The 14,495-nt window shown below is 43.4% G+C and overlaps 1 protein-coding gene across 2 annotated transcripts in view; it reads left to right on the top strand.

Moving 5' to 3' along the window:
• Positions 1–11,984, top strand: part of LOC123768492 (centromere-associated protein E) — a 47,113-nt gene extending 35,129 nt beyond the window's left edge. For both annotated transcript variants that reach the window (XM_045759096.2, XM_045759095.2), the window contains exons 22-25: positions 6,609–6,754; positions 8,278–8,445; positions 10,088–10,480; positions 11,369–11,984. In XM_045759096.2, coding sequence (XP_045615052.1) covers positions 6,609–6,754; positions 8,278–8,445; positions 10,088–10,480; positions 11,369–11,626 — 965 coding nt within the window. In that variant the 3' untranslated portion in view covers positions 11,627–11,984. The remainder of the gene's footprint in view (positions 1–6,608; positions 6,755–8,277; positions 8,446–10,087; positions 10,481–11,368) is intronic.
• Positions 11,985–14,495: the final 2,511 nt, after the last annotated feature.

Raw genomic sequence — 14,495 nt, 5'->3', positions numbered from 1 at the left:
GGTGGGGCTGCAGAAAAGGAGAATGGAATCAACCCCAAAGATAAATCCCAGTTGCAACATTTGGAAACAACCCTACACAAAGCACAAAGACAAAGGAGCTGGTCACAAAAAAGGGGCAAAACTTAAAAATGCTCAGTCACCTGAGAAGCTGTCCAAAGTCATAGACTAAAAGAACTAATGAGCAACAACAAAGCATGTGTCCACTACACCAGTGTTAACTCATCGTGTACCCTGCTGTTATTGTAATCCTGGTACTCGTTGCATCACTGTGTCCCAAAATATACTGTACTGTACTTTGGTTGGGAATGCAGTACAGTACATTGCAGCCTTTGTCACTTAGCAAACATTAGTGTAAAAAAGTGGAATTCCTGAGCAAAACATGCACACCCAAGATGCAGTTGATCTTGATTTTGCAGCCCCTCCGTGGTGCCTCCTTGCCGTGGTGAGGGGCTCACGTACACCTCCCTGGGACGGGTGTGGGTTGCCTGTGCCCCCTCTTTGGGTGGTGTACGTGCTGAAGGGCACCATGTAGGGACCTTGTGAGCCATTGGACCACCCGCTGGAGGGGTCGCTTGTGAGAGGCCGCCCTGAGTGGATGGTTGGGTGTCCAGGCTAGGGCGATAGGGGGACTGGGGTCTTAGCACCAGTGTGGGAGAATGAACGCAGTAGTAGGACTTCCCTGTTGAAAAGGGGAAGCACCGCTGGGGACGACACACCCTTCCTGCACTGGCTGCCCTGGTAGGTGGTATCCCTTGGTTCCGGGTCCCATCCCTTTTGTGTTGGTTTGCTATATGGATGACGACTTGACTACTACTAACCAGGCTCATGGGGTGGGCGACCAGGCCCCTGAGTCGGACCGTCCTGGAAGACCGGGATCTGTAGCCTCCACTACAGAGCCCGGTTTAGGCCCAGACCGGACTCTTCCTCCCTGCTCCCCTCCCTCCTCTGTGGTTAGGTCGAGCCCCAAGCCTGCTGTGGTGACTGTCTCGTCCCTTTGCACGGCTCCAACTCTTCTTGCGACTACTGAACCTTTCAACCCGTCTCTCTCTACGGGTTCTCATCGCCGCACCCGCCACGGCCGCTCTCGTATGCTCCCTTCCCATCCTACTTCGTTCCATGCTTTGTTTGGTCCTGCTACATGGACTAAATACTTTGACCTCCAACCTTTGGACTCAACTCCTGATGATTTTTCCCTTCATAGGCATCTTGTCGACACCGTGGATGCCTCTATCACCTTCAACCCTACTCGTCTTGGTACCCGTGTCGTTGCTGCTCCTTCTCAGGATGCAGCCACTCGCTTGGCCGCCTTATCCTGCCTTGGTGAAACCCCTGTTCGGGTCTCGAAGAACGCCCGGTTGAATGCCAGTGTGGGCACTGTTCTCCTCCCGCACCATGTTGCGACCGGTGTTAGGGATCTCAGGGACTGCCACGAGGATATCAAGCATGTCCTCGAGGCCCAGGGTCATTATGTCCTCCAGGTGGATACATTTACTCGTCCCCCTCGTGGTCATCGCTGTCTGCCTCTTCGGGTTGTGAAGGTTACCTTTGATGGTAGGACCCTTCCATCCTCTGTTATTCTTGCTGGTGCCAGGTGCTCCGTTCAGGAATATATTCCCTCTCCGAGGCTCTGCGGTAAGTGCTGGAAGTTTGGGCATGGTACCCTCAAATGCTCTAGTCCTGTCTCTGTCCCCTGTGTGGAAACGAGGGGTCACTCTAAGTTGGAGTGCACTTCTTCCCAGGCCCGCTGCCTCAATTGCGGTGAGGCCCACCCTACCTTCTCCCGTGTGTGTATTTGTTACAAACTTGAGGCGGCTGTCCTCAACTTGAAGCACCGGGACCGTTTGTCTTTTCCTGAGGCTCAGCACCAAGTTCATCGTCTCCCCTCTTTCGCCGGTGTCATCTATGCTCGCGTGGTGCGCTCTTCCTCTCCTCGTCCTTCCCGCCTTCCTCAGTCTCACAATCGTTTCCGAGCCTTAGACCCGGACACGCCCACCACCACCTCCCCTGTTTCCCTCCGTTCTGTCCCGAAGGGTCCCCCTCCTGGTTCTCTGTCTAGGGCTCCCCTCCTTTCTACCCAGTCTGTCACGTCTCCTGTGTCTTCTATTTCCTCTTCTTCTAGTCCTCCTTCCCGTCCTTCTCCTCCGTCTCCTAGCTCCCCACGCCGCCTGACTGTGCGGGCCGACGTCCATCGTTCTCCTGTTGGTTGTGTTGCTCGCTCTCGATCTTCTCCTATCGAGACACTGGAGTCTGTTGCCCAGTACGTTGCTGCTGGGACGCCTGTATCTTTGAGTCAGAAGCGGAAACCTGGCTCCTCTCCTTCCTCCTCCCCTGTCGGTAAGAAAGCTTCGCTTTCTTCTTCACCCCCTCTCTCCGATTCTATCATTCCTTTTCCTCCCGCTTCGGTGGTGGTGCCCCCTGTTCCTACTGTGGGGGTTTCTTTAGCCCCTGGTTCCATCTCGGTTACTGCCCTTGCTGAGGTGCGCTCCCCTCTTTCTGCCCCCCTCCTCCCCTTCCTTCTCCTCCAGACCCTGCTCGTCCACCTTTGGTCCGTCCTCCTGCTTCTTGCCCTCCTTCTTTACTCAGTTTACCCATGCCCCCTAACCCTGACTTCGCTGACCCTGATCCTGACTCTGTGCTTTTTTAGCGTGCTGTGTTCCTTCTTCTCCTTTGTTTCTTCTTTGCTCTCTGTTGCTCTCCTCTCTCTCTTTGCTGATGTCTTTTCTCCAGTGGAACATCCGTGGATTTTATGCCAATTTCCTTGACCTCCAACTTCTCATTTCACAGTTTTCGCCCCTTTGTGTCTGTCTCCAGGAGCCGATGCTTGGTTCTCGTCCTGGTCGCTTCCGTGGCTATTCTTTTCCCTCCCCTCCCCCAGCTATCGCTGGGGTTCATAATTCTTCTGCTCTCTTGATTCGTTCCGATGTTCCCTTTGTCCCCTTACTTTTTTCCTCGCCTCTCCACTGTTCTGCGGCCCGTATCTTTGTGCGTAGATGGTACACGGTTTGTTCTATTTATCTACCCCCCACTGTCCCACTTTCTCTTCCCGATCTTAAACACCACCTAGACTCCTTGCCGGAGCCTGTGCTCCTGCTGGGTGATTTCAATTGTCGTCATGCCATTTGGGGTGATGTGCTGACAAACACCCGGGGTCGCCTCCTTGAACCTTTCATCTTCTCTTCTTCCCTGTCCCTTCTTAATGGGTGAGCCCACTCATTTGGACTCTTGGACTCGCTTCCTTTCTTGTCTCGATCTTTCTCTGTGCTCGTCATCCCTTTCCTTAGATTTTGGGTGGCGAGTCCTTGATGACCTCCATGACAGTGACCATTTTCCTATCCTTGTCACTTTTTTCTCCTTTCACCCTCCTCTCTCCTTCCCTAGGTGGCGGTTTGCTGAGGCTGACTGGCGCCTCTTTACTCTCCGTGCTACTATTTCCGACCTCTCCGTTTTACCTCTCCCTCGCGCTCTCCTTCTTTTTCATGACTGTCTTTGACGCTGCCCTCCAAGCGTGCAGCCTGGAAGAAACATCGCCACCGGCAGACGGTTGAGTCTTTTCTTTTGTTTCGGAAGGCGAGTGCGGTGGCCCGTAGGACCATCCGTGCGGCTAAACGTGCTTGCTGGGAGTCTTATGTCTCCACCGTTACGTCCGAAACTCCTCTTCCACTGGTCTGGAAGCGTATCCGCAAGATTGCGGGTAAGTTCGTTCCCGATGTCTCACCGGTCCTTCGCCTTCATGGTACTCTTGTGGCGGACCCGTTGCAGGTTGCGACCGAACTGGGTTCCCATTTCTCCTCTTGTTAGTTCTGGTTCTCATCTCCCCCAATCCTTCCTTCTTCGTAAGCCTCTCCTTGAATCTCGTTCTTTAAATTTCTGTACTTATCTTCACCTTCCCTATAATGATCCCTTCTCTCTCTCTCTGAACTTCAATCTGCCCTAGCCCTTTGTGGTTCTACGGCAGCGGGCTCCGATGGCATTCATTATGAAATGCTTCGCCATCTCCCTCTGTGCACGTCTCGGTATTTACCGAGTCTGTACAATCGGGTCTGGGAGTCGTCGTCAATCCCTGAAGACTGGCTCGCTGCTGCTGTCCTCCCTGTTCGGAAACCAGGGTCTCTCGGGTCATCCCCCAAGGACTTCTGCCCTATTGCTCTCACGAGTTGCGTCTGCAAGTTCTTTGAACGTATGGTCAACGTTCGTTTGATGTGGTTCTTAGAGCACTATCGCCACCTCTCCCCTTCTCAATTTGGTTTTCGCAAGTGCCGCAGCACAACAGAAGTCCTGGTGAACTTGGAGGTCTATATTCATACTGCTTTTGTTGCGAAGACCTCCGTTGTTGCCGTCCTTTTTGACCTGGGTAAGGCTTACGACACTACCTGCCGGTATCATATTCTGTCTCAACTTCATTCTTTTGGCCTTCGTGGGAACCTCCCTCTCTTCCTCCGGAGCTTCCTCTCTAGTCGTTCCTTTCGTGTGCGGCTTGGCACTGCTCTCTCTGCCCCTTTTCAGCAGTATGAGGGGTGTACCCCAGGGTAGTGTTCTGAGCACTACTCTTTTTCTAGTTGCACTCAATGGTCTTCTTTCCTCTCTTCCTTCTGGCGTCTTCTCTGCTCTCTATGTTGATGATCTTACCCTTTGCTGTCAGGGTGATGATTTCCCTCTCCTTCAACAGCGGCTTCAACTTGCGATTGATGCCGTGTCGTCTTGGGCCACCGATCATGGCTTCAAGTTCTCTGCGTCTAAGACTTGTGCTATGACTTACTCGGAAGCATGTCGTTCTTCGTCCCTCTTTGTCGCTTTATGGTCATCCCATTGTGTACAGGGATTCCGCGAAGCTTTTGGGGTTGGTCTTTGACGCTCGTTTGTCTTGGTCAGCCCATATCTCTTACCTTCGAGTTAAATGCTCTAAGGCCCTTAACCTCCTTAAGGTTTTGTCCCATACTTCTTGGGGAGCGGATAGGCGCACGCTCCTCTATTTGCACTCCTCTCTCGTCCTGTCTAAACTCGATTATGGTTGCCCTGCATACTCTTCTGCTTCTCCTTCTACTCTTCGCCGTATTGATGCTTTGCACCATACTGGGTTGCGTCTCGGCTCTGGTGCCTTTCGTTCGACTCCCGCCCTTAGTTTGTATGTTGACACTGGCTTTCTCTCTCTTCAGGACCGCCGTGATCGCTACTGTCTTCGCTATCTTGCGCGGTCCTTCCAACATCCTTCCTCTCGCCTCTGTCGTGCATTGACTTTTCCTCCTCCTGTGGTTCCTGTTCCTCTTCATTGTCTCCCACTTTTTGTCCGGTTATCTCACTTACAGGATTCTCTTTCTGTTCATATTTCTAATGTTTCTCCTCGCATTGTTCCTTCCTTACCTCCGTGGAGAGTCCCCCTTCCCAAGTTTTGTACGTCCTTGACTTGTATTACTAAAGCCTTTACCCCTCCTGCTATTCTGAAAAGCCTCTTCCTTGAGCACTTTTCTTCGCACTCCCACTCTATTTCCATCTTCACTGATGGGTCTAAGTCTGCGGACGGTGTGGGCTACTCTGTTGTTTTTCCTGACCGTACTTATATGTGTCGCCTCCCTTCGGAGGCTAGCGTCTTTACGGCAGAACTTTATGCTATTCTCTATGCTCTTCGTCTCTTGCTTTCTCATTCTCATTCCTCCTTTGTGGTTGTAGTTGATTGTCGTAGTGCCCTCATGGCTCTAGGGTCCTTTAATCCTGTCCATCCAGTGGTCATTGAGATTCAACATTGGCTGTTTCTTATTTCTAGTAAATTTAAATCAGTAGAGTTTTGCTGGGTTCCCAGCCATATTGGCGTTTCTTTCAATGAGCGTGCGGATGCTGCCGCTAAGGAAGCTATCCGTTCTTGTCCCATCTCCCGTAAAAGTATTCCTTATTCCAACTTTTATCCTGTTATTCATTCTTCCATTCTTGCCCGTTGGCAGGGTTGTTGGTCCTCTGTGGTTGGTAACAAGCTACGTACTCTCAAACGAAGTGTGTCCCCGTGGCCTTCCTCCTACCACCGTAACCGGCGGTGGGAAACTGCTTTGGCACGGCTGCGGGTTGGTCATACCCGCTTAACCCACGGTCACTTAATGGAGCGCCGCCCTGCTCCTTATTGTCTGAATTGCGTTGTCCCTCTTACAGTTGTGCATATCCTTGTTGAATGTCCTGACTTCCAGGACGAGCGTGTCTTGCTTTCCGACCGTCTCTCGCGGTCACTTGTCCCTCGATAGAATTCTAGGTGAATCGGATACTTTTGATATCGTTCGCCTTATGCGTTTTTGTTCTCGTCTTGGCATTCTTGGTGATATTTAGCGCGCTCTATTTCGCACTTTGATGGTGCTACATAGCCTTCCCGGTTTGGTGCCTTCTTTTGATAATTACCTTACCTTGATTTTGCAGCCTCTGTTGATTGACTGCAGTAAAAACATTTCTAAATTATTCATTTTCTTGTAATTTCTTTAATTTTAATATTTTGAAAAAATGACCACAGATATTTTCAGAGGATTATTGGGTAAAATGTGTGCTAATTCCTAATCCATTTTAAGATGAATTCTTTTGTATTTCAGGTGTCTATGATAAACTTGAATTATAATTTGTATTTTCTTTATTTTAAGGTGGAGATAATGACAATTTACAAGAACAACTGGCTGCAGCAGAGCGTGTGAATAATGAGCTGCGGTTCAGGCTACGTGCCCTTAATGCTCCTGCTGAAAAGGTTGCTCAAAACCTAAGGGAAGAGCTGAATCATGCCAACCAAAAGGTTAATATCTTAAACAGATATAGAACTTTATTCTTTTTTATTTATCTAGTTTATGCCAAAATTAACAAGTTCTGTCAATGAATTCCTTATGTTGGAGAATGTACCTGAGCGTTTTGGCTTTCTTCATTCACCATTCAGTTTCTATTCTACCAAAAAGGCCATGGATTGTGTGTGATACTTCATTATTTCCAAACTTAACATCCATCCCTGCCTTTATCTTCCTATTTTCTCCCACCTTTTCACTCTTAGTTTTTCTCTCTCCTCACTCCCTAGCATATACTGTAACAGCATCAGGGTTAGTAGGTCTCGTGTGTTTCACGTGTGAGTAATTCCATATACTGTGTAAGTTTTCAGCCTTATATACAATGTGATCACAATTTTCTGGATTCATCAGTACCTGTGTGTATGTATGTCAGGAAAACTGTTATTCCAGAGTATTGAAGTTGGAACTAGGTAAGGCTAATGGTAAAGATGCTTCAGGCATATCCACACCAACTTGTTAAACATGTAAATTTTCCTGAGTTTTTGTTATAGACTCTTGCATTAATAAACATTATCTCTATATTTTATTTACAATATGGTTCTGAAGTATAACTTAAACTGTATATGATTATTTGATCAAGTATTTGTGAGAATTATACTGTATAATTCACTTTGTTTTGTGACACAAATTTGTTGGTATTTTTAGCTCTTAAGTAATAGTTAAGATATATCCTGATAAATGTTGAAATTGACAAATCTGAATGCAGTAAAAACCTGGTAGTCATGATTAGTAGGTACCTTTATTCAAATATTAAATTTAAATTATGACAATGTGCCCTAATATAATTGTGTGCCCTGACTAGTCTGTCTTCCAGAGACTAGAAGTTTAATTCCTTTAATCTTTCCTTTCGACTTTTTTTTTTTTTTTCTCTCTCTCTGGGAAGGGAGTGATAATTCACCAATCCTTAACTGTTTACTCTTGTTTATCCATCAGTAATTATGGACCTGGTTGTAAGCCGATTGATAGATAATGTTCCAGGGGGAAACTGGTAGGCTAAGGTTTAAGATAAGCTGTGGGAGGCTGGGGAGTTTAGTTTATCCCGAGAATTGTACACACACATGCTATCCTTAGCAGACAGACGTCGTAACCGTAATCTGCTTACAGTTTTTTGCATTTTTTCGGGAGCAGCAAAAATGTTAAGAGAAATTTAACATTTAGGTGTTGAAAGAATTAATACCTAAATTAATAAGAGCTGGGAGGGAGGGAAAAAAATTCCTTAGGTAGATCTAAGCCTGCAAACAAGTCAGTCATCTACACTTTTTTTTTTTTTATTATTATTATTATTATCTAATACTGCAAAATAGGCTGAGAACTTGTAAGCTAACATCTTTTACTTTACATATTTCAAAATAGGCATGCAGAAATGATGGGAAGCGTATATAATTTTTCAGAATACTGTATACATATTGTGCTGTGAGACCTGCTTGGCTGTGCTGGAAGCACCTGTGTAGCTGTAAGATTATAGTGTCCTATTTTCCAGGTGACTCAGTTGAAAAAAGAGCTTCGTCGTATACAAAACACACAGTGTATGGATTCCACAATCTGTCAGATGAAGCCCAGTGCCTCCCACCATGATAAAGATGCTGTAGAACCCCAGAGCAATATCAAGCCTGAATTTGATTATGCCAGTGGCAGTGGTGTTGTTTTGGTAAGAAACTATTTTGTTAACATTACAATACAGTGCTGTACATAATGTTTCTCCCCCAGAAAATGGTGAGCATGTTTCAATCACATTATTATCTTTACTTTTTTCCTTTTGTAATACAATTTTTTTTTTTTTTATATAATTTATAAGAAATATTCTTATGTTATTTACTACAGGGTGAATGACTAAAATTGCACGTTTCAATATTTTTCATTGATGGCGGCTAGGAGAAAAGGTGTGAGAGAATGGGTGGAAGGTGGCTAGGAGGGGCAGTGTGTATGAGAGGAGAGGAGAGGGCAGGCAGCGGGGAATGGTGTAAGATGGAGGGTGACCTACCTATCAATGAATATGGGGGAGTGACATCTCTCTCTCTGGCTTTTCTGGCTGTTTTATATCTGATGCACAATTTAGAAAGTTGTGGATGGAATTGGCATTAACAACCTCTTCTTTCAATGCATTCCAGTTGCTGATCACACATACAGGGAATGAATGTCCTTACATCTCTTCAGCTCAATTGCATTTCCAGCTTTTGCCGATGTCTTTGTGTCCTACCTCTTTTTTATAAATAGGCTTTCTTTACCCACTTTATCTATTCCCTTCAAGATCTTGTATGTAGTTATATCCCCTCTGTTTTCTCTATCTTCCAAAGTTGTGAGGCTCTCAACCTGTCCTCATTACTGAGGCCTCTCATTTTGGGTACTAATCTAGTTGCAAACCTCTAAACTTGAGAAGATTTCTGTTTCTGCTTCATAAGGTGGGGGTTCCGTGCTGGAGTTGCACACTCAATTAATGGTCTCACATAGGCATAAGTATGGACCTGAAAACTTCCTTGTTTAAATTCTTAAATGGTGTTCCTAAGTTTGCTAACTTCCCATTTGCTGTTGTTATCCTGTTCACATCAGCTGGTATTAATGGAATTATGTCTGCTTCCAGGTATTTTCTCTTTCTTTGAATTGCCTTCCCTTTATGGTACAGTTAAATACAGGTCTTCTATCACTCTATTTTTATTACTTTGTGCTTACTGTATTTGGAGTCAATTCCAGCAACCATTTATCTGCCCACACCTGAAGTTAAGAACTTGCAACACCCTACAGTCCTCAATTCTTATTTCCTCATTAATTTTGTATTATCTGCAAATATCGACATATTAAGCACTCTCAATGAGGTTATTTACATAAATTAGAAACGGCAATGACACCTAAGACAGAGACCTGAGAAGCAATTTTCCATTCCTCTCCTGCCTGACATATCTCTGAATATGATCCTTTGTTTCCCACCTGTCAAATACAGTACTCCCATACCTAGTCCAGAGCCTTTTCTGTTATCCCACTTCTCTCCAACTTGTGCACTAGTCATTGATAAGGAACTGTGTCAAAAATTTTGTGATAGTCTAGGAAGATGCATTCTACCGATCTTTCTCTTGTCTTATTTTGGTAACCCTGTCATAGAACTGAATCAAGTTTGTTAAGCATGATTTTTTCCCTCAGAAGTTGTTGGTAGAGTTGTGATAGGAGGGAGGTGGAAGGTAACATGGAGGGAAGATGTGAGGAGAGGAGGGTGGCAGCAGGGAGGGTGAGGAAATAGACTAAAAAATCTTATTTACCACATGTTAATTTACACTAAAGCTTGCATTTTTATCTTCCAGGAAATCCAAGTTCTTAATCTGCAGAATAAGGTTTACCACTTGGAGAAGGAAAAAAAGGCTGCTGTGAATGAATGCAAGACAATGGAGGAACACGTGGACCATTACAAGAATAAGGCTCAAGAATGGAAAAATAATGCAATGATAGAGAGGAAAGTGGGAGAGAAAGTAAAGAAGGAATTAGAATTATTGAATGCTGAGACTGAGCAATGTAAGACTAAATTGGAAGAGAAGCAAAACTTTATTGAGCGTCTGCAGTTTGAGCTGGGGCACCAGAGAGAAACAATTATTAAGATGGAGAAGGAAAAACAGGAGAAATCTCAGAAGCTTAAAGCTGACAGCTCCCAAACTGGGATATCGTCTCAGAGGCATCTCTCTCTTCCTGCCCCGATAAAGGTACAGTGTTATTATGTTGCTTTATTTTCATTATTAGTGTCACAGCTTTTAGATTATATTGAAGTTAAACCTTAATATTATTCTCTACTGATTAGTGCATGTATTTCTAAATTGTGTCCTTGACTTCTCTACATCAAGGTTTTCTTTGTCTTCCGTGGCACCTAAGGCCATGTCATAGTGGGACTAGCAACTGTAAGAGGCAGGAATGCCTTGTTCTGAACCCTTGTTGTCCAGGGTTATGTAAACACCGGGATTCTATGTGATTTGTGATAATCTTAGCACACTTCCAAAGCTTTTTATGATGTGCAATGTCAGAACTATTGATCTTTAATTTTTTTGCATCAGCTTTGCTACCTCTTTTGTGAGGTGGCATGATCTCTTCTCTATCGGAGGTAACGCTAGTATCTGCACTCCATCACCAAAAGATGTTTAGGGCCTGTGTGTGTGTGTTTTTTAATTCTTGATTAATATAGAATTCCAGGAGTTTGGGCCTGGTGCAGAGTGCATAGTCATGTGATTTATGGATACTTCAAAGTTGAGTGCGGTTAGGGTAAGATCGGATATGTGGTTCGATAGTGGTGTTACATTTATAAAAGAATTCATTTGGATCATTGATCTGCAATGTGTTTAAGGGTTCAAGAAGAGCAGGCATTTTCCTTTTACGAAATATAGTAAGCAATGTGAATGGTTTAATATTGCAGCACAAAGATGGCATGCTGCAAATAATGGTTAGACCACTTTGTATTGCGAGATATGCCTCTTCAGAGGTTGTTCTTCTCCTTGCGCAAACCTGCTCCTTATTCTAATCCTCTCCTATACGAATGGCATGTTTAATATTTGTTGTTATTTTTTGTGTACATATTGCTTATATTCTCATTTCATTTGCAGGAAACAGGTGCAGATAAAGAGGAGGATAAAAAAACGGCACGTTCCAGAAGCACGTATCAACTAGGAGCTCACAATGCTCCACTACCAACACAGACTTGCATCGAGCGTCTCCCTGGAGTAAAATCATCCAAAAGTACTCAGAAAAATCCCGCAGAAAAAGTTCATATGTGGCAAAGTTTAAATAAGGAAAACCAAGACTACTCAAAGTTTTTCTCAGGAACCTCAAAGAAACCAGATGAGGATTGTAAAACTCAGTAAAAATTATCTAAGAAAATATGCTACAGCTTGGGTACATATCTGGAATTTTGTTTAGCTTTCACAGAAAAGGAAGGGTAATGGAAAATAATTGTAGTATAACCTCGCCATCATGACTGATCGTTCGTGAATGGTTCTTTTTCAATTTTTTTACTTTTTCTTAACATAAGTGATGGAACACATTTTTTACATTTACATTCACAAATTATATAGTGCATTCTAGTATTGAAAAATAAATGTTTAATGTATTTGTGTACATATAGAAACTACATTTGTTAATAAATTATATATTGATGCATTTTAATGCACAGTGTACAGAAACTGCATTTTAATTTGTAATAAAAATATATAAAGTTTATAATTTTTTATTTATGAAAAATTGCCATAATGAGAATGTGAATAATTATATATATATATATATATATATATATATACCTCTAGCTGGAAGAAGGGGGACCCATAGCCTCGGAGGAAACCACGCATAACGCATTAGAGGGAATGTTTAGATCCCCTCCAATACAGTTTGTGTGCTTTTCTCCTACCACCCCCTTCCTTTTTTATTTTTTGTGCTTTATTATGCATTTGATGGTGTATATATATATATATATATATATATGTCGTACCTAGTAGCCGGAACGCACTTCTTTGCCTACTATGCAAGGCCCGATTTGCCTAATAAGCCAAGTTTCCATGAATTAATTGTTTTTCGACTACCTAACCTACCTAACCTAACCTAACTTTTTCGGCTACCTAACCTAACCTAACCTATAAAGATAGGTTAGGTAGGGTTGGTTAGGTTCGGTCATATATCTACGTTAATTTTAACTCCAATAAAAAAAATTGACCTCATACATAATGAAATGGGTAGCTTTATCATTTCATAAGAAAAAAACAAGAAAAAATATATTAATTCAGGAAAACTTGGCTTATTAGGCAAATCGGGCCTTGCATAGTAGGCCGAGAAGTGAGTTCTGGCTACTAGGTACGACATATATATATATATATATATATATATATATATAAAATATACAGTATACAGTATATATATAAAATTCTAAGTTATAGTATAACAAATGAAAATTTAGAGGAAGAAATTATATACACATACACGTACTGTACTTAGAAATGAAGAATCGTACTTGGATAGCAAAGAAATCGGTGAACTAAAAACAGTATGAGGATATCTTTAGCACACCAATAAACAACATGGAAAGTTGAAGATGAAGATAGCTTCTTTATCACCTGAATTTACCTGAAGGCTACCATTTATCTTAGTCATGACAGCACCAGAAGCCAGTGGGTTGTCAAAGGTCCCCGTATATAATGCATATTAACACGAGCATAGCAGGGCAAAAGAAAAATTAACATTTCCATGCACTCAGCAATTGGGTCAGTCCTGACTCTTGGAATTTCAATTTTTTTTTTTAAAGAAAAGTACCAGTAGCACGAGTGCTCAGTGTAGTATGGAACACTTACCTCAGCAGATGCAGCTCTACTACACAAGAAAGGTAACAAGGCATTAGCTAAAAACTATAGCTCTGGCTGCACTAACATTATACATAATTAAACATGGATCTTGTGCAGGAAAACCCTGCCTTCTGCAGTTACTCGACCACTTTGACAAAAATTGCAGTTGCATTAGAAGAAAAATGAAATGCAGATGTGTATACACAGACTTTGTAAAGACACTTGATAACTGTCACATGCGGTGATTGCCCATAAAATGAGAATAGGAATAACACATGATAATGGATATTAAGTTTTCTAGCAGAATGAAAAGAGTAACAGTCAGTCAAGCAAAATAAAATCCAAACAGTGAAAAGTTTTGTATCAAAGCAGTTCTTGCCCCACTGCTTTTTCTCATTCTTATATAAGATACAAAGTTATAAGTTTTTTTTCACCAATCTTTCCCCCTCTCCTCCCTTCTCCATTTTGCTTCCCCAAAATCCCATATCTCACCCCTCTCCTTCACTCTGAAACCTATCTCACGATCTGAGCTTTCCCACCTCTCCCACCCTCTCCACCTTTCTCCACTCACTCTTCACAACATCACCTCTCTTCCCCAGCATCACATCTCGCCCCATTAACATCCCCACCTTAACCTTCTCCACCCTCTCACCTCTTCCACTCTTTCTTCAGACATCTCCACTTCTCATTCTATTTCTCTTCAAACATCCCCCCCCCCCTCTTCCCATTTCGCTTTCCTTCTCTCCCCTCTTATCTCTGTTTCTCTCAAAGTGCAATACGGAATTCACATTGAACGACTATTACTATAGTTTGGTAGCATTAAAGGTTGTATACAAGAAATATACCCACAAGCCTTGGGGTAACAATAGCTGTTTAGGGATTAATCAAAAAGAGAGATTACTCTTAGAAAACAGAGTTAATCGGATCTTAATATGTAGGAGGAAATGAAACAGTCCTGATAAAATAGGGGAGAGAGAGGGGAGGGCATTCTTGGTTAGGGTTTGTACATACGGCTAAATAAACAGCGAACACATGTTCACAGGTGTTGTAACATAGCTCCATGGCCACGATAGTTGCTAGTCCGGGCTGCTACTGCCAGGAGACTCAAGTAGGCTATAATTGTCGGAAATAAGTACAGAAGTAAGCACCAGTTGCATGTTAATTGTAGCATGAATAACACCTGTAGTGACTGTAGCAAGAGCAACATTTGTAGTCACAACACCTGTAGCAAGAACATCAGTAGTCACAACACCTGTTGCAAGAACATCAGTAGTCAAAACACCTGTAGCAAGAACACTAGTAGTCACAACACCTGTAGCAAGAACACCAGTAGAAAGATCAACATCTGTTGTTAAAATACCCGTAGAAAGAACAACATCTGTAGTCACAATGCCTGTAGCAAGAC

Source organism: Procambarus clarkii, chromosome 35 (assembly GCF_040958095.1).
Source record: "Procambarus clarkii isolate CNS0578487 chromosome 35, FALCON_Pclarkii_2.0, whole genome shotgun sequence".
Classification (NCBI taxonomy): domain Eukaryota; kingdom Metazoa; phylum Arthropoda; class Malacostraca; order Decapoda; family Cambaridae; genus Procambarus; species Procambarus clarkii.
This window is presented reverse-complemented; position numbering and strand designations above follow the sequence as displayed.